The 25,592-nt window shown below is 37.4% G+C and overlaps 1 protein-coding gene across 1 annotated transcript in view; it reads right to left on the reverse strand.

Annotated features, from left to right (window-relative positions):
- Positions 1 to 25,592, reverse strand: part of nbas (NBAS subunit of NRZ tethering complex) — a 158,583-nt gene that overhangs the window by 23,915 nt on the left and 109,076 nt on the right. The window contains exons 46-49 of the mRNA XM_044105892.1: positions 23,393 to 23,617; positions 20,070 to 20,272; positions 17,825 to 17,914; positions 16,995 to 17,178 (exon numbers count right to left, since the gene is read on the reverse strand). Of these exons, the coding sequence (XP_043961827.1) occupies positions 16,995 to 17,178; positions 17,825 to 17,914; positions 20,070 to 20,272; positions 23,393 to 23,617 (702 nt within the window). The remainder of the gene's footprint in view (positions 1 to 16,994; positions 17,179 to 17,824; positions 17,915 to 20,069; positions 20,273 to 23,392; positions 23,618 to 25,592) is intronic.

The raw sequence follows: 25,592 nt of genomic DNA on the forward strand, positions 1-25,592 counted from the left end.
AAAACTGTCTCGTTGCTATGGTTATGCACCATAACCACAGTCCAAAAGCAAAAACAGGATTCAAAAATCAGCTGCCCACAATCCAAAATGAGAAGGAAAAATTCCCCAAAAAGTAAAGTTTTAACTGGAGAGATGGAGAAGAATGGTTTTAAACGGATAAAAACGAATATGACAAAGCTACTCGACCAAGTTGCCAACTGGGGCTACACAACTCTAGAAACAAACGCTGACTTAGAAATGCTATGTTATTAACTTTTGAATCAGAAGTTGTTCTCGGGGTTTTTGAACTATGCTTCTGTAAACCAAAATGTGGTATTCACCAATAAGGACAAGCATCATAATAATGATAATAGAGTTAAAACTTTATCTTGGACCACTTCTGAATGTGTTTCTGACTATGCAATTTTGCTCCCATTTTGCTTTACTTGATGGTCAGGTTCGCTTCTTAATGTATTTATTGCACATTGCTTTGTGAATCGTGCAGTAGTTTTATATCTGGAGAGAAAACTGTTTTTTGGGGGGGGGTTATTATAAATGATTTATGCTTCCATATTTATTTCTCTTTTTACTAGTAAGAAATCTTTGCAAAACTAAGTTGCTGCTCAACAGATCCATATCTTGTGTTGGAGTAATTTCCCTCATAAAGTTGGGCAGGGGAATAAACGAGCAGAGCTTAAATTTGAGACCCTTCAAAAATGGAGGTCAAATGAGAAACAGAAACAGAATTTTAATTACCTGCGAAAAGCCCTAATCTAAGGCTATCAAATCCATCAGTGAATGTCATCTGCAAACCAGAGTATGTTAATCAGTGTTAGCGCCTTTCTGCTTTATGAACACCTCCTTTTATCGCAGAAGCATTTTATAACTTTTACAGCCATGCTTATTCCTTCTCTTTGAAAGTTTAAGAACATGGATAACATTAGGATTACTTTCTAGAACATTAAGTTATAAATTCTTTGCAACAGTAGTTTTTGTTGCAACTACAGATACATTAAACTATTAATGGCTAAATTATTTTGCATGGACAAAGATGAATACAACATTCTTATAAAAGTTCACACACACACAACAGATCTGACCTACTGTCGACTGGTAATTGATTCACTCCCATTTACCGCATAGAAATGAGGCTTATATTCTCTTAATAAGTGAGGACTGCAATTACCTGTGCCTGGTGATTAAATTCAACAGTTTTTTTGCGATGCACAATGAATATAGTGCAGCAGGGCAAAAAGAACAAGGGATGTGGGGCAGGAACTGGCAGCTGATATTATTATAATTACACATGAAGTTGAAGTGGAAATTAGATCTTCCCACAGGTGTATTTTTAATCATTCAGTTTATTTGTACACCAAACCACCACATACATGTATTCTAGTCATTATATTATCTATTCATTTTCATTCCACAGTCAAATCTATGCAATGACCAATGTTGTTTTGTTTTACATATTGTTATAATTTTTAGGCAGCAATGAAATGTCCAAGTCTTTAAAAGGACCAACAAGCTTGCCACATTTTGGTATTCAGTTTGCAATTTTTTACCAACTCGGGTCAGTTTCTGAAAAATTTAATTGTTGCTTCAGTCTGAGCTCAGAAAAATATTGATGTTCAAGATTAATGTATAATTTTCCACCTTCATATTTCTGTCCATCCTGGCTACTTCCTCAGCCACCAGTTGCCATAAAATAAATTTCTATTGTCATGATTGCCTGCAGCAAAAGTATTATGATGGTATGGCTTGCTTTTCATTATTCTACACTTGAGAATAGTGTCTGGATCCAACTTCTTATATTCCAAAAATAATATAAAAGCCACTGTTGGTTATATTTTTTATAATGTTCTTTCATGCCTTCAATAAAACGGCACCTTGATTTGCCAGTTGAAACAAAAATTATAACTTAGTCTACATGTGTAACCAGATCTTGATATTTGGTGCTTCCAAAAACTTTGTTGAATTTTGGAAAAGCAACAATATTTGATTCCATAACCTTTTAAGATTATGTCTTAAGATGAATCGGTTGTACTCATATATTTTCTTTGAATAGTGCTCTCCAAATAGTTTAAACAATTTGTTCTCATTTCTCAAAAAATTCTCCGGTTCATTCAGATATAATATTGCTAAAATATTGTGATACCAAACACATATAAAAAAAAAAAAAACATGCTTGCTCAGACAGGGAAACACAACATTACATTTTAAACTAACAAACTTCAGCTAAACTGAAGGTTAACAAACAAAGCATGGAGACAGACATGAAAGGAAAGTTGAACGAAAAGGATGAAACACATAATATTTACTGTGCTGACCCTGAAAACGGCGCTTGTAAATTAAATCTACTACTTCATGCTTTTGCACTATGACTAAAGTTAACCTTGCTTTCAGCAGAAGAATGAAAAGGAACAAGGAGAGCCAAAGGTGGGCAGAAAAATGCCTTAAGCGCACAGAAAATTGGTGAAGTAAAATAAAAAATATTGAAAAACAGTTTCCAGTAGCCACTTCATTGATCTTTGGCATCTTTTTCTAGAACAACACAATGCTATAAAAAAGAAACTAGACACAAAAGCTGGAGCGTTAAATATGATTACTGTAAGAATGGTTAATTCTCAAAAGCAAGGGCACAGACCTTTAACACAATCTCTTTGTGCATGTGGGAAAAAAAATCAATTGACCTAGTTTGTTGTTTATTATTACATACAAAGACACAGTAAATGTGCTCATACAGATGTGGAGGAAGAGTTACACAAGAATTACATGTTTTATAAAGTAATTTTAGTGTCACTATGGGTAGGTGTGAGATAGATGGGCATACAGATAGAAGGTGAGATCTCACACAAACACATCTAGCCTGATATTTCATATTCATTTAATTACATTTAACAAGGCCATAGGAAACAACATTTTCATTATTATCGAATTGCTTGAAGTCTAATGGATTAAAGATTAATACACTTGCTTCAACTCCTTTAACATGTAAGGAGATTATTAGTTTATTTAGAGGAAATGCACACAACTACCAAGGCATATTGAGGATAATTGATGTAGGTAAACAGTTTTACACAGACTTTGAAAGAATCAAGTGAATGCGAGAACTTTAATAAAATGCAGAGAAATAATTTGCCCAAATCTCAGTGTTTTCTTGAAAAGTAGGCTCTCTCAGGAGGAATACTGAAACTTCAATGAGCTCAGCTAAGCACTTTTAAATTTGAACAGCTTTCATGTACATGTGACACATGAAGGTAAAACTGTAGATAATTCTTGACACACACTAGGGGAATGAATACCAACAATAGTCTGTGTCTGGATGGGTAAGCATCATGAGTAAGAACCTGCTTTGAAAGCTTAAACAGATGTAAGGAACATATTTATGATCTATGGGGACAGTTCTTTGTAAATAATCTATTTATTTACTTTTAAATCCTGCTGTCACTGATGGTTTGCCATTACATTCAGAAGAGACAAAGCTAAAGTAGCTGGAAATTGGCTGAGAGACAGGAATTTGTATTCCCTTAATCGGTGCCAAATTTGCAGGCCATAAGCTCATTAAAATATGCTAAAAGTAAAAGCTTAACGTTAAAGTTGACGCATAGTGTAAATTTTTGATTGACATGTTTAAACTTTTAAGACTGGTTAATTAAACTCTTCCCAATTTGGTGTTTGCTCAGTTTTCTCTTTCTTTTCATTGTTAGTATCTGTCCTGCCAGGGGAACTGTGGCTTTTCTAATAGATATTGATAAATGTCAGAACACAAAATTTATTAATTTAAGCCTTAAACCCAAACAAAAGAATGCGAAAAAAAACCCAAAACAAACAAATGAAAGAAAAAAAAAAGACATGGGTTCCAACATACAAATAACTAAAAGGCATTTTGGTCTTTGCACTATTATATGAAAGAGTCTAGGCCACAAAGTGCACTTTAAAGAGAGGCCATCAAAGAGATGGCAAACCAAAAACCTAACAAGTTATGATTTCAATAATCATAAATGTTTCAACGTATCGTTCCAATAATTAGAAGACCGAGATTCCAAACTAAGTGTTAGAATGCCTTTGGTCCTCTCTGGTTTTATGAAGCATAGAGTAATGAAACAAAGACTACAACATGCCATGTAGTAATCAAATCAATTCAGCAGCACTAAACAAAGCAATGGGATAATGCTATATGTCTTATTGTAAAGCCATGAGTTAGTATTAAGGTACATTCTACAGTGAGAATCTTATAGTGATACAAATCTTTGTCTGACAGTTTCTCTAGCTTTTCCTCCATCCCTCATGAGGTGTTTTAAGGTCATCTACTAAAGCAGAAAAATAAGTCTGTTCTTCTTACATGGATGCTGTCTAAAGTGGCTGAAAGCCTTTTCTGACTGTACTAAATTTGGAGTGTTTTCCTTTAAATTAACCTATGATGGTTACAACAACTGCCAAGGACTGAATCAGTCTGGACCAAATTGCAAAACAACATTAAGCTTCCAAAAGCTTAATGTTTGGAAGCACTCCTTTACTGGAAACTTCACTGATTCTGACAATCTATATCCATCACAATTAATAAAATAAAATATCTAGTGCCATATGTGGAACAAAAAATCTGACACAGTCACAAGTAAGCACTGTATGCAAACATTTCTACATCAATAAGATCAGGCATTTTACCTTTTGCAACTTCCACATATTTTCTGCCATTCATCAAGCTGCGACTTCTGTCTGTATTTTATTACCTGCGCACCTAAAGCACATCTCAGAAGCCTAAACAGAGTTTAGAAAGACCTAATAAAATATTTAAAACTATTATGTAAATTTATGAGGGGGAGCCAACTTCAGAAGAAGGTCAGGAAGCAGTAGATGCATTCCACAGCAATTTTCAGTGCAGACATTTTCCCATAAAGACTGAAAGACCAGCAGGAAAAAGAAAAAAAACCCAAACAAACAAAAAAAACATCACACGCCATATGTTCTTTCTGGTCATCTTCCCTGACCCAAACATTAATAAGAAAAATACTTCAGTACCTGTTTATTGCAGTCTAATATAAATTATAGAAATATGGTGCGTTTTCACTGCAGGAAGCTTTTCAGGAACCTAGGTACATTTCTGAAATAGTCCTCCCTCCCTCTTAAGCTTCACTGACACATATACACCAATATTTATTGCACTCTTGGGTCAGTTGTCCAGGACAGCTGACTGGGCTGGAGACAGAACAGTGATGCAGTCCACAAGAAGTGACTGGGGAGACTGTATTTATCAAGAAAGCTTAGGTCCTTTGGTGTGCAACAGCGCAGAAAGATGTTCAATTCAGTTTATTTATATAGCGGCAATTCACAACAAATGTCAATTCAAAGCACTTTCTTTAAAAAAAAATTAATTCATACATAGATGTTGCATGAATAAATATTCTAAAATACTAGTGAGAAAAAGCTGCAAATAGCAAAAACCTTGTATTTTAACTGAATATAAACCATCATTTATAGCAGATATAACAGAGGTTTATCTCAGATCTTCTATTCGCATGGCAGGAACAAGGTTGAACCAGGAAATCATTTATCTCTATTTAGGCTCATTTATCTCTATTTACACCCATCACATCAAAGCATCTCATAACAAAAGCAGTGCTGTTAAAATCAAACTCAAGTCAAAGATGCACTCTTCTTTCTGAATTCTTATAAGCCTGTAGTGAAACAGAAGTGAACCTTTGCCCCCGTCAACAAAACTGCCTGATAATTTTCTCAGCAACTTGGCAATTATGCCAGTCCTTGACCTGAGTGGCAGAGGAACTAAAGGGAAGGGAGAGAGGAGAGAACGCACTTGTCAGTGTATCGGACTGGGAGCGGCAGTGAAGCCGGAGGACGTAGACATCTCTGCGTCTGGCCTTTACTGAGTGGGCTCTGAGTGAGCTCATCAATATTCATTGACCTGCGCTGGCTAATGTCCCCAGCGACGGGCAGAATAAAGTTGCAGAGGTCACACTCTTCACAAAGAGAGGGAGAGGGTGAAAATTAGCGAAGCTGGAAGGAAGAGACGGGGATGAGAGACTTCAGTTTTTAGACAAAAATGAACGCAAAGAAAAACAAACACCAAAAATGGCAATACCCCGAGGGCAAGAGGGAAGCAAAAGGTTTATTACGATTTGAAAGTGAAACACATAAAACATGCAGAAAAAGCATATGTACAAAGATAAAGACACGTGCACCTGTGGGGAAAAACAAACACAGAGACACTCCAATGTAAGCAGGGTACGACATGACAGGATAAGTGCAATGACAAACAAATACAGCTTCCTATTCCCTCCCTCGATTCGTTATATTTCTTTTTGCTCTCACTGTTGTCTGGGGAGGATCTGCCTTGTATAACACGACACAAGAGTATACATAATGGTGCATGCCTCAAGAAAGAAAGAAAAGATGGGAAGAGCTTGGATGACAGAACACAGAAGGGGAGTGGTAAGAAAGCAACAACACAGAGTGCAAGAATGAACAAGAAAGTTTGTAAAACAGAGAGCAGCTCAACATAAAAAGCCTGTGTGAATAAAAATTGTATGAATTTGATTTATCGGCTTCCTTTTAAGCAATATGTTTCAATATTAAATCCATTTGTGGCAGAATGGCAGCTTTTCTCAAATAATAAATCCTCATATGTGTTGGATGAATAATCAAGGAAGACTTTGAAAATGTAAAAATATGTGACTTGCTGCTAACACACAGCATTACAGCTTGGACTCTCAAAATAATACCATTATATGTAGTATAATGGTATTATTATACTACATATAATGTAGTATAAATTCATTAAATTTTGCTACATTTTATTGCATTACAACCAGAAAATCTTGGTGTTTTGGTAGGTATTTGTTGTTAAAAATCCACACAATGTATCAGATAGTTACAAGTGGAAGGGAATGAAATGATGGTTTTCATAATTTAAGCAAGCAACCAAATGCCTTCAGAAATCACCTAATTACTAAATCACACTGTGTGTAATTTAATTTAAGCTCTTCTGTGAAGAACACTGAAGTTTGCGAGTTTAAATAGACATAGTCTACTTAAACCGGTATGGAGAGCGTTAATGAAAGGAGCAGCCAACAGGACAACAGTAACTAGAGGAGAGATCTGGAGCTATACCTCCCCACTCCCAACCGCCAGGAGGCGTCACCCTGCTACAGAACCGAGTCGGGCTGGGGACAACAGGGTCACTCCAAAATAGAGCCGAGCCGACCCGGGCTATTGAAGTAGAGCGGGTGGAAAAAGGGCATTAGTTGCAAGAATCCTTTGTGCCCTCTACAAATCTAGCATTTGTGGAAGAGTGGTGAGAAGAAAGGCAATATTAAAAGAAAGCCACAAGAAGTTTCATTTAAAGTTTGCCAAACGTCATGTATGGGACACAGCAAACGTGGAAGATGGTGCTCTTGATTTGATGGGAAGACGGATGGAGCTGAAAGGAAGCCAATGAGTGGCTGCCAAAGACTTGAGACTGGGGAAGAGCTGCATGCATTGCCATTAAGGTGCTACCAATACATGGCCTACAAATAGATTTTTTTGTAGTAAAATAACAAAAAGGGATAAAACCAAGCTTATTTTTATCTTTACCTCACAATTACGTGTTTCGTGATATATCAATAAAATTGCCAATATAATACATTGAAGGTTGTAGCTGCAACATGACAGGCTGTGAGGAAGTTCTAGAGATATGAATCATTTTACAAGCCAATGTGTATTATTCATGCAATCGTTGGTTCTATGAAATCAGTGCAGGGCTTTGTTTATGAGACCAATTTAAGCTATTTACAAGTGCGGATAGAGCTTAGACAGACTCATAAAAAGAGAGCTTTACCTGGTGCAATAAAGGATAAAGAACTTGCCAGAAAAGATTATGAACAAAAAAAAACATCCTTATCCCCTCTTCCTTCATCTGAGATTTCTTCATCTTTCTCCAACCCGATCTGGCACTGTGCTGCCCACTCCTATAACTTCAACCATCCTCCGGCTATTTTCTCCTCATTTTTCCTCTTGTCTGTCTCTCTCTCCACATCCTGTCTTTACTTGTTTATTTTATTGTGCAGCCTCCCCTCTGCTTTCTTCTTCTTTTTGGGTGACTGAATCATCTGTGATCCCACCGAGATGACAAAGTGTTTTGCTTCCCTCACCAGGCTTCCAAGTTAAAAACAGAGCATAAATAAAGTTTTCTCAAAGAGCCGCGGGGGATAGATAAAAGCTGCCAAAACACGTGGTAACACAGCCGAGGCTTGGCTATCACGACAATGACCCCTGATCTGTTGCATTAGACTGTGGCCATAAGCTCATCGCATTTATTATTTATCCACTTGGAAAGGAAGACTCTCCCCTGTCTTTCTCTGCACTCATGTATAATCCTTTCCCCCAAGTCCAGGCTCATTCACTTTTGTTGCTCTTCTTTCCAGATACTCCTCTCTAAGTACCCCTCAACTTTCAAAATGTCTTTTATTTTTACGTGGAACACCTTTTTGTTCTAAAAGATGTTGTCCAAATGTAAAGCACATAAGTCGAACAAAGGAATCGGAAAATACACACAACGTTTAAAGTGCACTTTTTATGCCTGTCATATTGGAACATAGGGGGTTAATGGTACACAAAAGTCACAGTTCGATATGCTTTTTAATAGACTTTAATGAAGGAAAAAAGTTTTGTTTTTTTTCTTTTTTAGTCAAGAAATGAATCCCACTGACAACTAGTGGGATTAATTTCTTGACTGAAAAACTTGTAAAGGAGCACCGGGTCAAGGGTGCTTTATGGCGAAATTATGTTTCCACTTCTGGATTCTGGATAGGGCTCATTTACCCAACCTCTAACCCAGTGACTACATTGAGTTACCACAGAAATCTGGCATTCATTTCACATCAATTTACAAATTAGAAATGTATCCAATAAGAAACATCGTTTCTCCTGATGATGCCACACGTTTTTGATCTAGATGTCACAGCATGGTCTGGTTCTCAAGGCAAACAGAGAATCAAACTCATACATGATTCCAATGTGCAAAAACAGACAGAAGAGAGGGGGCCAAAAATACAAGGCTGAAAAGGTCCTTTTCTATGCCAGAGTTCCTCTTCTTCGTTTTATCTTGCAAAACTGCTCATCTTAGCACAACAGAGTCGCACACAATCAATCTTTAAATATACAACAGATGGAGTCTTGTAAAATGGCAGGAGGGGAAATAGTTTCAAGCAAGAACAAACAGTACCTAGAAGCACATGTCACATCCTCTTGGAAACACACCCTAAATATTTACAGTCATTAAAGTAAAAACATGAGCCTTCACACTTAGACCCCATTTTGACTTGCATACATTGTAAAATATTGATGGGCACTTCAATCTTCTTTCCAATGTGAAGATTATTTTTAAATAATCATGCCATGGTAGAGAACTACAAAAGTGTTGTTATGTTATAATGGAACAAATGACAGCAGCAAAATGTTATTAGCAACTGACAGGCTCTGGTTCATATTTGTAACTTCCTGACAGCATTAGAGATTTGATTTATACCTATAGTAAGTCTTTCTAAGGAAAAGTTTAAAAGTGTCTGAAATTTTGACAGAAATGGGTTCTTCTAGAGAAAGAAATGTCTGCACAAGAATGAAAGTAAAGGAAAACATGTGGGAGAAGCACCTATGGGTTTTCCAACATGGACAGGAGTTCATGTTTGATTTTTTTTCCAAAATCTGAAGCAAAACGCCAAAAGTTGAAGGTACTCAGTGTGTATAAAAAAAAAAATTTCCCACTTAAAACAAACAAGAAAATTATTTTTGAATTATTGTCTTCTTACCTACTCAGCATAGCAATAGTTTAATTTAAAAGAAGGGAATATATTATTGTAGATCTGATAAACGAGTAAGATATCTGTGGCCCACTTCGAATGGTGTCAAAATAAAACCACAAAAATCATAACCCAACATTTTCTATTGAACACAAGATAAAATCATCATTGAAAATATACTATGAAATTGCAAATTTACTAATTATTTCTCTTCCGATGGCCATGTAAATCCGAAGAGACGTACATGGCCTCTGGTAGCAAAATACCAGTGATTTTGCTGTCACTGGTTGCAAAATAAATCCAGAAATTGATGCTACCAAAGCCATGATCAACAGTGGACACCATGATCTTTGTTTGAAAGGTTTACCCAAACATACTTTTTTAAATACTAAGACCAGAAAGCTCATTATTGTCTTATATAACCATAAAACCTTTAAGAATTGTCCATATGGACAAATACAAATTTAAATTGAGCATAAATCTACTAATTTTGGAGCAGCATCTTCTAAGTCTGTACCAAGGCTAAGGGGGAGACATCACAAAGGTGTTCTGCTGCAATTGTAGTGAAAGTTGCATCTACAAAGTATTGACTCATTGGGTCTCAATATAAATACAAGCTACACTTTAGTTTTAAAAGTGAAAGATTTAGAGCTGTGAATACTTTTGACAACCATTGAACATCTCATCTGAAATTTGGTGAATCAGTTCATATGTATAATATTCAGCTTCTATGCACCACAGATTTGGAACAAACTTCCAGAAAACTGTAAAACAGTTGAAACACTGACTTCCTGTAAATCTCGACTAAAAACTCACCTGTTTAGGATTGCATTTGAAACGCAATCAATTACAAATTTATTGATGGAACTTGACTTACTGTCATGTTTTGATTGCTGATTCTATGTTGCATTGTGTTTCTGTGTCTGATGTGATGTAAAGCACTTTGAAATGCCTTGCTACTGAAATGTGTTATGCAAATAAAATTGGACTGATTGATATAATAACTTGTTGATTAAATGGTCTGCCCATTCAACTGCTACTTATATGAAGGTAAAGCAAGCACCAACCCAAAGCAGGATGGCAGAGTCCTAGGAAAGGTATCCTTAAGCTTCACTGCCTCAGGGTAAAAGCTACAGAATGAAAAGTAAATTAAAGAGTAACACCAATTTAAAAAGGCCATTTAAAACTAAAGCAAAAAAAAAAAAAAAAGGTTAAATACAATACTGTTCACAAAGCAAGTTCAAATTTGAGGACAGGTTTGATATGGAAGCTCTTGAGGCTGTTTACCTGCAGACCAGAAGGCCAGCAGAAAGCAGCTACACAGTGTGTTCTGCTAAGCTCAGTTCATCTATATTACATACACACCGCACAGCAAGGCCAAACAGCTCAGCACCAAAATGGTGTGTCACAGCAAATGATCCATGACAGGGGCGAAAAGGCCTTGTAGCATGAATCAATGATTGGGGCGATGAGGAGCTTAGATGATGACATTTCATGCACCCAATCACGCATGAGCACCTGCTGGTGATTCTCTCTGTAATCCCTCTCTAGGCCAAGTAACACCTAAAGTAAACACAGGTGTGAAGGCCTTGATGCAGTGACCTGGCTCAATTTACTTCCCTGCTCTCTGCAGATTTCCTATTAACTGTTTAAGGCCTAATGTGGTAGTTAGTGAGAGAACTGTGTAGGGATTTAACATGGTAATTACTTTCACCTTTAACACCAAGTAGAAATAGCATCGCAATAACAAGTTTTGACAAATATGGCAGCATTTGCCTTGACGTCATCTGTTTTTTTTTTTTTTTTTTTGGGGGGGGGGGTGTTATGTTAGAGAGAAATTATGCTTCATAGACTGTGGTCATTGATGTAAAGGCCACAATATTCCCAAAGACTTGCACTCAGACATAACAGACCCTCCAATCTTGACAGTGGTGGCATTTGGATGCCCTGCTGTTATGACTAATCATTCAAAATTAAGTCACAAAATCTATTCCCACTGTCACCCCTCATACCCTCGATACCTCTTTTTCCATATCACTCCATTTCTCCTCCAAACTGGCTAAATGTCAGCATTTCAATTGGGCTCATTAATACCTTCCCTTTTAGATGTCTCTCCAGTTAAGTAGTGTGATGGGATGCTAAATGAGGGAGAAAGAATGATGGATGGGAATAGTGAGTGGCTCTGCCTTTTATTTTAATATTATTTCAGTATACTGATACATACATACATAGGTATATATAGACACACACTTAACATACATACATACGTAAATCTCAAACCCCCCACTCTGTATCTTTCCTATTCCATCTTATATATCACTGGGTTTTTGTGAGGCTTTGACTTTGAATCATGTGGCAGGTGTTTCCACTGACACAGCTGATATTGGAATGACAATATTTACAGTAAAACTACTTTTATTGACTCCATTTTTATCTTTTCCATCATCACAACATACTTATTGCTATCAATTAGATTTAACATTTTGGGCTACATCTACAAATGTGGGCACCAAGGGCAGTATGTGTTTATCCAACTGTCTGTCTTAATTTCAGACAGTGGGGCAAAAAGGTCATTTTGTAATTGTATGTACTGTAAATACAAAGTTCATACTATTACTGGCAAGCTGAGTAGAAATGAATGACACTAGGAGTATAACAACACACCAAATATTACATCCAGTCCTTTTTGAAGTCATTTAACACGCGTAAAATCTATATATACATTGCTCATTTCTATATATAGTGTATGTCCAATGGACAAAAATGTGTCATTTACACAGCCACCTACAGAATATACAAGAGGAATTTAGAAACTGAATTTAGAAACAGAAACCGAGGTGAAAACAAAACTTATTAGAGGCCAAGCAGACAGTGAGGATCTGAAGCATTGCTGATGTTTGATGATTATTCAAACTTATTTAGACCTCTTCTCTTATTTTGTTTATGGCTGTGTGTTAACTTTCTTGTCATTTAATGCTACACAAATAAACTTGAGTGGATTTAACTGCAACTCATTCTATCAAAAGATGGAAAACATTTTAAGCATCAACAACTCCTCATTGCAAGGTCCCACTAGGACCTGCGGGAGTCAGGGTCCCAAATAGAAAGTGATCAAAAATCTGGTTGTGTTATCAAAGGAACTGTGCTTAAGACAAGGAAGGGAACTTTATTTGGAACTACATTTATTTCAGTTACGTTTCAGAGGAGAAAATCTGTTTCAATTGATGTAACTATACCAGGTGCAATTTGACCTCATTTTAAAACCTTAACTCTAAAATGTTTAAACTAATGAGACATTTGTTTGGACTTGCATGTTTTATGATGTTTATTCAATTATAAAACATACATTAATCATATTTTATAACATGATGTCAAAACATTATATTGTTTTGTCATCTGGTGCTTAAAAATGTTTCCCAGACAGCTTCCATATTTTCATGCAACTGTCCTGGGTTTTCTTTCATAGCATTCATTTTGGAAATGGGAAATGCCCCCTGCATGGCCTCATCAAAAGCTTAAATTTGATGAGGCGCTATCCTTGAATGGTTGGCACCAGTGATGTCTATGTGAGGAGAGGCAAAGTGCTGAGGTCTATCGTAGGACCATCCCACTGTTCAATCTGTTTCTCCCTTTGAACCTCTGGGAGAAGCTGAGCTTAGATTATTATCTTTTAAAACAACCTTACTGCTTGCTTTGACCTCAGCTAAGCGAGTTAGTGGAATTCATGCCCTTTCTGTGTTTCGAGGCTGTATTAATTTTTCCCCTAACAACATAAAGGCCATCCTGCAACCTCACCCAGGTTTTGTTCCAAAAATGTTGGGTTCATGCTCTCCAATACAACTGATTTCTTTTTACTTGCCTCCATTTGCCTCAGAGGAGCAAAGGCATCCACATAATTTGTGTTCAGTGAGTCCGCTGCTGATTTGGACAGCATGCAAGGTTTTAGGAATACCAAAGAATTATTTGTGTCTTGGGCAAAACCACATACAGGAAAGCCTGTATCAAATCAGCATCTTTCACACTGGATTGTGGAAGATACAACTCTGGCATAATCTAGCAACGGATTTCAGCCCCCGCCGGGTCTTCATTCACACTCACCAGGGGGCTTGCATCCTATTGAGCCTTTTTTTAAAGGAATCTCTATTCAGGAGGCGTGCACCTGCATGCTGGGCTGCCTACAACACGTTTGCTAAAATTTACAAGTTTGATGTGACTGCTGCCGTTTTGGCACATTCAGTAATAAGTGCAGGCTCTCTTTGTGCGAACCCTTACTGATTAGCCTCTGGGAAAAGTTGTCATTAAAACAGGCATGTCTGCCAATCCAGTAGTCATTTCTCCCAATAGCGAGACACAAAATAAATGCTATGAAAGAAAATTTAAGGTTCTGAATATAACCCTGGTTCTTTGATAAGCATGAATGAGTGTCTCACCTCAGTCACATAAAATAATATTAGATTTTGCTATAACTGTTTTTATTTCTTGAGATAAAAAAACAGGTCCAATCAGAGAACAACAGTAGAACATTATATAAAGCTGAAAGGGTTGGTTTTACATTATAACACCACTAATGCAGTAGCTGTTTATAAAAGTTTCTGCCAATTGCCTCATTATATGAAGTGAAAATTTCATTACGTGTTTTGGTTTGGTTTCCAGCAGCCAAAGGACATGATACTCTAACTTTAAAGAAACAAGCTTTGTTTCTTTTTATATATATTTAACATTATGTAATGCAAAAGCACTATGGCCAGGTCAAGATTTGCGCTGTCATCCCTGCATCCATTTCTTAAGAACAATTAGCTTTTTTTTTTTTTTCAACCGACTACAACTTTGCCAGGGATAAAGAGATGCATGATATTCCAATAATAGGAAAATCTACCCTCCTTGTTTGAAGCATGAAGAAAAGTAATACAACAGCGAGGTGATATTGTCTTTGCCAGTGCTCTTCGGTTAGCCAATTCAGAAGTACAAATTGCTGCATTTTTGAACAAAATCAAGAAAATAAAACCTTGACTTTGTTATCATCTGCAAGCATGTTGTGACTAAGCAGGTGTTTCTATTTTACTCCTGCATTTTATTGTAGGTCAAAACATTAATATCTAATAGCTTTCATAAAAAATACAGCAGCCATCACAGCTTGTTTGTTTGCACCTGCGCTGCAGGTGAGCAGTACAGACAACTGAATAAATTGAATAGGCCTTTGTCTCTGAGGTAACCTGTGAGACATCGTTAGAAGGAAGCTGTGCTGATTAGTATAGGACCCAAGGGTTCTGAAGAAGAATAATATCAACTCCCATCCTGTCTGTTTTTTCTCTTGTCATTTCTCTACTCATTTGGCTTTTTTTTCTCCTAAAGCAATTTCTTTCTGCTCCTCGGCCTCTTTGTCTTCTGGCTGCAGCAAGACACGATGGGGTCAGTACTGACTGAATCTGTAGCGCGGCTTCAGGGCAACTGGCTGCCATCAGTGGCAACTCTGCTTATGGGTGGCAGGAGCCTGGATGATTAATCTTCTGCGGCTTTCAGCTGAGCCGTTGACACAATGAAAAGTTGCTCATATTAAAAGAAAAAATTTAATGAATAAAATAGTAAGTGTGAGTGAATGTGCTCCTGCATGAATTAGATTTGGGTGGCAGCTGAGCTGTGAACATGAGAAATATTTAAAACCAACCAAAATTTAGACTAATGAAAGTTACATCAGAGCCCCACTATAAGAATCCTGCTAAAGCATTGGGTTGCCGAGGGGAAGAGAGACATGGCATCACTTCATTTGAATTGAGACTTGCCCTTACTGCAAGATGTCTTTTACAAGATTAATTAACAGATCCCTTGGATGTACTCTCCTTTAAGAGTGCATGTGTGTCTGCCTAAGTGTGAGTATTTCATCAAAGCCTGCCAAATGTCAGGAGTTCACCCAATTAGTTAAAGAGTCCGGGCCCACACACCTGTCTACCTGAGCACACAATGGCCTGCGGCCGCGCTCATGACTTTGCACATTAATTAACCAGATTCGACCATGAATTAGTCAGTGAGATAACATAATGACTAGCCACTCAAAAGCTGGTTACACAAGGGAGGGGAAAAGGTGGAGGTAGAATCAGATGTGCTGAGGCGAGATGAATAGACGTGAGCCAACAGCCTGAGAATTACGAAATGAATACAGAGATGAATGTACAGCCAATTTTGCATCTTTAAATAAAAACTAAATTCCTTGTTTTTATTGAAAGCTTTTGTTTTGTCACAATCAAATCAAAGTGGATTGCACATGACAATCATATCTGCAAACATAATTAAATACCACACATTTTCATCTTAAAGTAAGAAAAAAATTTCTTTGGCTTCTTTTTTTTTTTTTTAGCCCTTTTCAGTTTCCCACAATTTCCACATAGTTAATTTTCCCTGTTCCATCCAGGGCTCCTAAAGTGATAAATAATCATTATGTCTGAACATAAACAACATAATCAAAGACTGATCTGATGTAGAAAGAGTAAATCTTGACATGGCATTAAAACATATTTTTCATGATTAGATTACAGCTGGATGTTCCTTCTTTTAAGGTGACAAATGTTTCACATCCATATGTCAATTTGTACCTGCCATGTAAAGTAATTTTATGCAGTTGTGCTCATAAGTTTACATACTCTTACAGAGGTTTTAATTTATGTGCTGGTCTAAAGAACATGAATGATAAGACAAACATATTTTTTCCCTCACTAGTTGTTATCTGAAAGCATTTAGTGAAACAAACCATATGACCCTGATAAAATGTGTAAAGCATGTGTGTTGTTAGGCAGACATAAGGACCAAAATGTAAAAAAAAAAAGAAACACTTCAGAAAGAATCAAAAACTACTGATTAAAGGGAACTTTAAAGTGTTATAAGAAGGTCTGGCTCTGTGGAAGCAAAGTATGCAAAATTTAGGAGCAAATCACTTTGCTCAATTACAACATTTCACACAGAAGTGAGTGATTTCTTGGTCCACCCTTTCTTCTGTTTTCTAATTCTCCAAATTAATTCTTCTTTTCGCTCTTTAATTTCAAGTACATCCTCAAAAGAAATATAACCAAGCCTCTATAATCTCCTGCAAATTAATTATATTTTAGTGTTTTTTTTGTTGTTTTTAAATAATGCTGGGAATAAAAGTCATTTCTCAAGTGCTACAAATCAACTCTCCATGCGCAATGGGTAAGTGATTGCCATTACAAGCATGTGTGTTTGCATCACCTCTCTGTCTTTGAGCACAGCCTGAGTCCTGTAGAGCAGCAGAAGACGGACGTCATGGTCTATCAGACTGAAGTTACTTTCCAGGATCTGCAGCACGTCGATGCGAGGCCTCACCGGGAGGGATGCGTCACCGCAGAACGGACGCAGCCAAGCCAAGAGGTCATCTGAAGTCACAGTGCTGTCACTGATGGAAGAAGGGCAGAGAGACAGCAGTCAGACAGGCCAAGAGCGATAAGGAAAGCTCAGACTGGCAGAGGATGTGTGTGTGGGTTACTCTCAGAAGAGATCAACAAGTTGGGCTTCTGTGTTTCCCAAAAAACATAAAATAAATAAAAAATAGGAAAGGCCTGCACAAAATTACTTCACAGTGATAAACAGCCTAAAAGCTAGATGTGAGTGACATTTAAGAAAAAAAAAAAAGGATAAAACCTGAATTGATAATAAATAAGGCCGCTTTTCTGGCCTGGACAAAATTTGAACTTTTGCCAGACCAGTCAAAATCTAATTATTGAACACACACAAAAAAAAAGTTTTGCAGTGTAAGTGTAGAAATCTACAACTGATTGAAATTCCTGTCAATGCCTGAACTTAATTAACAACAATATTGCATTCAGATTAGAGTATGGATCAAGTGGGTCTCAGAAATCCTGATTATTTCTATTTTTATGCCATTCTGATGTGGATTTGCTGATGTGCTTTGTCTTATGACCCGTTTTCAAGATACACACAACCTTACAGTTCAAAAGGATATATTTACTTCTCGAGGATCACAAGTTCTCAAGAGGTAAGATTAAACTTTCAATAGGCTTGAGTGGACAAGTGAGACCTACCCGCTTTGCACATTGTTGTGCACAGATGCCACCAACCCCTCCAGGACCCTGAGGGGTTGAGGGTAATTTGTCAGGGCAGTTTGGTCTCCACTGAAACAAAAATAAAATCAAAATTCTAAGTTAAAACAATGCCGGATCATAATACAATTTTTGGTAAAGTCAAGTCACAACACGCACTTGATTGAGACAATTAAAAAAACAAAAACACACTGTTTTTAAAAAATTAACCAGAAAAAAACTTAAATATGCAGCAGAGGAAACCACATAGGCTCAATAAGTTTGGTTAATTCAAATGATCATTTGAATTCTCACTTCCAATGAGTTGTAAATGAAATGGATTTATAAACACAAACTAGCAGTGTAAAAGACAAATTGGGACATCATTAGTGTTTCTGTTTTTGTGGTTCTGACATCTGCCTCTTTTCCCGTGTTATTCCTGGGACTGTATCCATGCAAAAATTTGTGTCTTGGCATATATAAACCACAAAACACACAAATGTTCTTCCACAAATGAAGGGGATGAGACAGCAGTTTCTCTATTGCATTTACCCACTTAGATTTTTCTCCTTGGAAAACACACATGCACAGACACACAAACGGAGTGGTTATGACAGATGCAAAAGACAGCCATTAGTGTTAGACTCGGCTCTGCCTGCTGCACCAGACCGGAAAGCTTTTTGGGGGAGCCAAAAACCAGACTGGCTCATTCATAACTGCCAAACATTCAGGACAGCCCGACAAGGCGAATTTTTGAAAGCCATGAACACGACAAAGAAAATCTACCTCTCATTACATATACCGAAGCTCTGCGTAAGCATACATACAACCAACAAGCATATATATAGAAGTGTGGATGAAATCCAGAGGAGAATATCTACACGAGGGTGCATTAGTTATCGGCAGACAATGAATCAGAGAAAAAGCACAAAAACACATGCAAGACAAAGAGTGTGTGTTTATTACAAGTAGTGCATGCATGTCTGCATGAATACAAATGAGAATCTGCAGATGCGAACGATCATCTTCCCCTGGTGTATAAATGCAGGTGCCATTAATCTGCATTATGCACCATTGAGCAGCCATAAAAAGCAGGAAATGAGGCAGGACTACAATCAAGGTGATTGGTGCTCATTTATCAAGCCAATCAAACGGCCAGATTATATCTGGCTCCGTCGGTAAAACTAAAGAGGTCCACAAGGCTGAAAGGGCAACAACAATGAGTAGAATTTCCTTCCTTTTAGGTCATATCAATAACCCAGAATCTCCTCAATTCTCTGTTTTTCACCAAGCTCAGTAATGACTGTATAAAGTTTTTGCACGCTGAGTCACACAATATCCACGTATTTGGCAAGGCTTTTAAATCTAGCAGCTCCACAGGCATGTCAGCACGAATCATCTCTCCGTTCCTTTCGAGTGCTCAGAGCTGAACTCCCACAGGCAGCTTCTGTACATTCAGGCTTCTCTTTTGACAGTATTCTTCCCAACAACATGCTGAGCCCAGAGTGGACCGATATGCTGAATATTTTCTGATAAGTGCCAAGAAAGATCAGGTTGTGTGAGTTGTGTTAAGGTGGCCTGATCCTAAGCCTCTTTTTTATTCATATATAATTTTAAGACATATTTTGTATCATTGTTTTCATTGTATAATCTTGTGAGACAGTATGTATGAAAATTGTTTAGCAAATGCATGATAAACAATGATGACATTGTTTAGCAATGATGTTGTTTAACAATGATGTCATTGTTTAGCATGCATTTGTACAAAATGTAATAATGATAATGAAAAAAAAAAGATGCAGACAAGAACACTACAAGACACATGACTTTCTGCCAGCAAACAAACAAAAAAAAAAAACAAACTCAAAAATAATTTTGGCTACATGTAGATTTCTTTAACAATTAAGAAACCTAATTATGTGGTCTATTTTTACAAAAAGATACGAGGTTTAGCTAAAAAACCCATCTTAACTCAAAAATTCATTTAAGTTTGCATTTTAGCCAGCAAAGTCTCAGCTGTAGCATTCTGTTTGTGGTGAAATAAGAAAAATGTTAAGTTATGTTAATTAAAAGTTTCTCACTATTTGTTCACCTATGTTCTCTTGCAAACTCCTGTAAATGTGTATAACAAATACACGCGTTTTTATTTTAATGCACAGTTTTGACTCCTGACTTGAGTTCCTGGTGCTTTGACAACTATACTGGTGTGAGAGGAACTGAGAAACAGAGAGAAAGTGAGTGATCTTACCTAAGTGCTGCCACGACCCTCTGCACAGCCTCCTGAAGCACAGTTTTAACAGACAGGTCGAGCGGTCCAACAGCTACAGACAGAAGCTCTTTAATCTGCTCCAGAGGATGTCCGTCAGTTGCCATTGTAACTGCTAACTCGCAAATTTTTGACCTTTCCGACCGCGACAAATCATATAGTTGACTGTAGCGCTGTTGCTGTTCCTACAGTAGAGAGAGAGATAAACAAAACCAAAAAGACTCTGTTGAATGGTAACATTTTATTGAATTGCATTATGGGTATATTAAAATGTGAACTGCATTTAACGCTTTTGCCTGCAAAATATGTGTGCATCTTGCAGATATAAACCAAATAATTTCTTCTAAAGTATTCCATTAGAGATGCTTGTATAAAAAAATGTACACTTAACAATCCGGTATGGACTTTGATCATGACACAAGTACGTTTTTTTTAATCAAATATGGGTCTTTTTGTATTACTGAGACAATATTAAGGACTTGATACTGATATATTATTATTATTCCTTCTGTTGAAATGAGACAGAGATCATTTATATGAGATACTTAATTATAATACTATATCCATCAGCGGTGTGCCAGCTAAAGGATGAGGAGTGCCTGATTGGATAACATTTTATATGCAGCAGTTTCACTGTGGTCCTTCATGTTCATGGCAATGTAGTCTGAGGCTGAGCGCCTGATGAAAAAATACAGCGATTTTGGTAATAAGGCAATTATGTGCAATGGACATGATGATGAGTGAATGTGCTATAACATTAAGCTTTCAATTCATCAGTCCTTGCTCAGGCTCTGAGAGGAGTGAAAATTATGGAGCAGGATTGAACTTTTCTGTAAAATAACCCAGAGAACAGACTTTGATTGGGATGTTTATTCTGGAGAGCAATTTATAACCTTTCTCAATGTTCGTAGCACTTTGCCAGTTTACAGAAACAATCTCCACTGTAGATTATTGTGATTTCATGTGATAAACTAGCACAATGTGCATCATAAATGTAACATTCAACATTATGGCTTCATGAATAAAATCTGAATAGTGTGGGATGCATTTATTTTCCAAGTCCACAACTCGATCCTTGAATCGACAGCTTACTTCTCTGGTGTTCATAGTGCTGTTTGTTCATAAATATTCTCTTACAAAATCTCTGAGTCCTTCATGGAACAATTACACTTATACAGAGATTTAATTAAACACAGTCAGACCACAGAATTTTACTTAAGGACATCAGAGGGGTTCAATAGAAATACACATCACACATCTCAGATTATTTGTAAATATCTTTAGATCAATATACCATTATCCTTACATTTTACAGTCAAACATTGTTCTGTTTTGATCTATAAGCAAGAAAACAGTTCAAGCATACAAAAGTTTAACTACTTTTGCAAGGCAGTGTGTATGAAATCCAGAGCATGAATTTTGTTCTCCTAATGCCAGGTCAGTGCACCTGTTGTTGCAGTGGATCATGTCCTTTTGATAAATGAACTCTTTATAGCTGAAAGAACCCATAGAGCTCCATATATCCATCTTTCTCTCCCTATCTGGCCTTTCCCACTCCTTAATATGCTTTTTATCCTCTAAGGATCCAATCGCTTCACCCACTAAAAGAGGTGAAGTTTCATTAAAGGGGATAACTTGTCCGATAACGTGTTCTGCACACATGCACCTGTGACTCTGCCCGAACGCTCTGCCTTGTAATGCTTGTACCTTCGCCTCTATTATGGAGGATTTGTGCTCTTAAATACAGATAAATTGGGGGCTAAATATCACCAACTTACATGCTGCGGCGGTCAAGCCGGTTCTCAGTGCAGCCTCATGGTCGCATAGCAACACCTCACTCACCAAATCATAACGGTCTGTTTCTCCGGCCAAGCATTCATTTAGTGTTTACACATGTGCATGAGCACAGTGAGGCGACAGCGGGGTTAAGTCACAGTGACTTTATTTAATGAGCTACAGCATGGTGCATGTGCCATGTATATGTCCATATGGAGGGGCTCATTTTAAACAGCAGACAGTAGATTTACATTAATATACCCTTGACCGGCCTCTGTGAGCCTTGGAAGAGTTTAGCAGAGCAGAACCAGCCAACGTATGCAACCACATATACAGAATAAACACTCACAAACACCATCTGGAGGTCGGACTAAAGGCCATCTCATGGTAGGGAAATTAGAAAGGCCTGCTTGCGTGTGCATGTGTGTGTGTGTGCGTGTGTGTGTGTGTCAGAATATCAAAAACAAACACTCAAAAGACTGGAAGTCTGGTTAACATGCCTATTGCTTCCATCCGCTGCAATACTTTGCATACCAGCACATAATAAGATAAACTCAATGTATTACAGGCGAGTAACTTTGCAGAGGTAAGCCATACCGATGCAAAGGGCAGGGCTGCCTGAATATAACTGGCTTAAATGTAGAGTTTATTTGCCTTGTACTTTCAGTTTTTTTGCTCTTTGTTCATCAGGAAATGAACTGGCTCTTGACGTATGTTAATTTTTTTTTCTAAACCTAACCTCCCAAACTGTTTTAGTGCTACTTTTGTTTGCAGACTTGGATTTGAATATACCACCCATTTCTGGCACTGTTGCCATAGCGAGCCATGAGCGAGTCTCACAAAGGACTAAAGGAAGTGAGCTTGAAGCTAAAGCTTCATAGGATGTGTTTAATTTTTCCCATGATTGATTTTAGACCTTTTTTTAAAGATTTCTGTGGGACTACTGGACATTTATCCTACAGTTTGCAGAAAGGCATGATATGGGGAAGATATGGAGGAAAGCCACCCAAGACTGGGTTTGGGCGTCTACGGGATACATAATCCACCAGTCCCTGATATCAAATTTGTCACATCTCCTAAGAATTTTTCTTATTTTAAGTTTAAAAACCATTTTTTAGCTTGTCAAATGGTAAAATAAAAATCCTCTACTTATTTAACAACTAGTAATTTCTGTTTCAATCCATTTTGGCTGAAACAATTATGTGCATTTTCTTGAAAACAAATAAAAATTTAAATATAATATTTTCTATGTAAACATAAATAAAACAATTTAAAGAGCCTTTGGAAATGCTATTCTTGGTACTTTTAAGAAATATTTTATTACAATAAAGTAAAGATGCTTTTTCGCAGAAATGCAAATTATAAAGAATCTGCATAATGTATATAAGGAGACATATTTCTTTTGAAACCTTTAATTTTTTTTCTTAAGTCGATATTTTTGACACAGTGTTGCATAAAGAGAAATTCTCATCCTGCAAAAAAAACAAAAAAAAACAAAACATAGCTGAACTGTGGCAGATGTGTCCTACCTGCTGGCTGTCTTTGAGTGACAGGATAAAGGCATGACTCAGAGTGTCCAGGTGGGCCTCGGACTGCTGCAGGTGTGCTAGAGCATCATCAGAAGTCATTCCTGTTGGGTCTGTACCTTCATGCTCTCCACTATTATCAATTCCTTTCTTCCTGTTCTTTTCGGCCAGCTGGCGCAGGGCTTTGGAGGCTCGCTTTATCACCTCCAACCTTGCTTGGACGCTCAGCTGGACGGGGAATAGAGGACACGGGAGGTCAAAGAACGGCGGATGGGGAGGCGTGATAAGAAAAGCAAATGAGGGGGGAAGATTGAGGTCAAATTGGGCAAAGAGAGGAAGGAGAGGATTGACAGGTGATATTTATTAATTCAAAACATAACTGATGCTGAAGGTATGCAATCGATCTCGATGAAAATAATATCAGGAACCTGACGTGTAAATGCGTAGGAGAAGCAGGTTAGCAAGAGAAACGTGTATAAGAGACATCATAGAAGTCAGGCTAATGTGATTGATTTTATTCAGTGTGAGCAGGTTAACTATTCATGCGGGGAGGAGAGGGCCTTCGGCTGAAGGGTTACCCTCTTACATGAAAGTAGACAGCCGTTGACATGTTCTGCACACACAATCAAACCGAGGTGGATACACCAACATTATCTGGCTTCATAGCTGCCACTTTTCATTCAAGCATAATAGATATCTGGAAGCCATCGGATTTTTTTCTCCACCAGCCCAAGATGTTCTTTCAGATTTAGAGCAAAGACGACCATGTAAAACATTCAAATCCACAATATTAAACTTTTTCACATTTTGTCACATTAAAACCGCAAAACTGAAACTGTTTTTAGAAAGATTTGTGTGATAAATATAAAAATTATACTTACCGGTATATATAAATATGCAAATTTCATATTTATCTGAAATAGTTGAACGTACAATACTTGAGACGTGCAAATTAACCTTTGGCCGAAAAATCTTTTGTACTTTTATTATGTAACATTGTCTTATGTGCTTTCCTTCGTTACATAAACTTTACAGACTACATGTAAGGATGTATAAACATGCAGATAGATAGAAATACAAATATACAAACTGACTAAAAAGCTTGATATCTCAACTTGATGAATCTTTAACTTTGTTTTGACAGAAAAAATAAAACGTTCTGTGTTTATTAATTCAGTTCTGATTTAACCATCTTAAATTCGATCAAGACATGCTGCCCGATCTGACCCAAACATAGGTTGGGATTTTTTTTTGCACTGAATCCCCTGGCCAGATCAGTCTGTATTAAACTGTAAATTCAGGTATGACACCAAAAAGGTTTATCTAAAATCGATAGTGAGGAAGGGAGATTGCCAATGCTGGGAGTTTCTCTTTATAAAATTTGTCCAGTGGGTAGAATGACAAACCTCAGTTACCCATCTCACCTCTCAGCCTTGTCAGAAATTGATTGGGCTTCACCGTAGAGAGCAAAGTAGCACTTAAAGGTCAGCTGTAGTCCTGACAGTGAGAGGGGTTTGGGTTTTTCCTGGAAGGGCTCAAAATGACGAGAAGAAAAGGAATAAAAAAGTGATGTGTTTCTGAGCGGTAATCTGCATGTTAAAGACCAGAGGGAAAACTGCGCCTGTTGGGAATTGGGGTTTAATTGGCTCTGAAGTAGAGAGGGATCAATTAAACCTCAGAGTTACAGAGAAAGAGACGGGACATAATGGGAAAACGGGGGGGAAAAAAAGCAAAGGTCTGAAGAGGGAACTGGTAGGGTGCCGGGAAGAAAAAAAAGACACAGTGGGCTACTATTGATAAGGTGCACTGAGGCCCTTCAATTCTACCACAGGACAATTTCTCACAGAGTTGTAATTATCTGTCTGACATTTCCAGGGAAATTTCATAATTTCTTTTATAAATCAGGGCTGGTATAAATTTTGAGGCCTCAGAGTTTGGATGTGAACAGAATTACTTGTCTGAAATTAGCATGAGGGCTTTTGACAATTTAAAATGAAGCTGGAGGCACAGGAGAAGATCAGCTCCACAATTTAGAGTCGGGAGGGAGAAACATGACAGGTTGATGTAGTGACTAAAACTCCCCACAATCCTTCCTCCTGCACAATATGGGTCCTGTCTGGGTGGCGGTCAGGAGCCATTGGCCGTAAATGCAACAGTTACAAACGTGTATGCCCAGCTATCAATTCCAGTCTGCTGCTATTAC

This window comes from Gambusia affinis, linkage group LG22 (assembly GCF_019740435.1).
Source record: "Gambusia affinis linkage group LG22, SWU_Gaff_1.0, whole genome shotgun sequence".
In the NCBI taxonomy this organism is placed as follows: Eukaryota; Metazoa; Chordata; class Actinopteri; order Cyprinodontiformes; family Poeciliidae; genus Gambusia; species Gambusia affinis.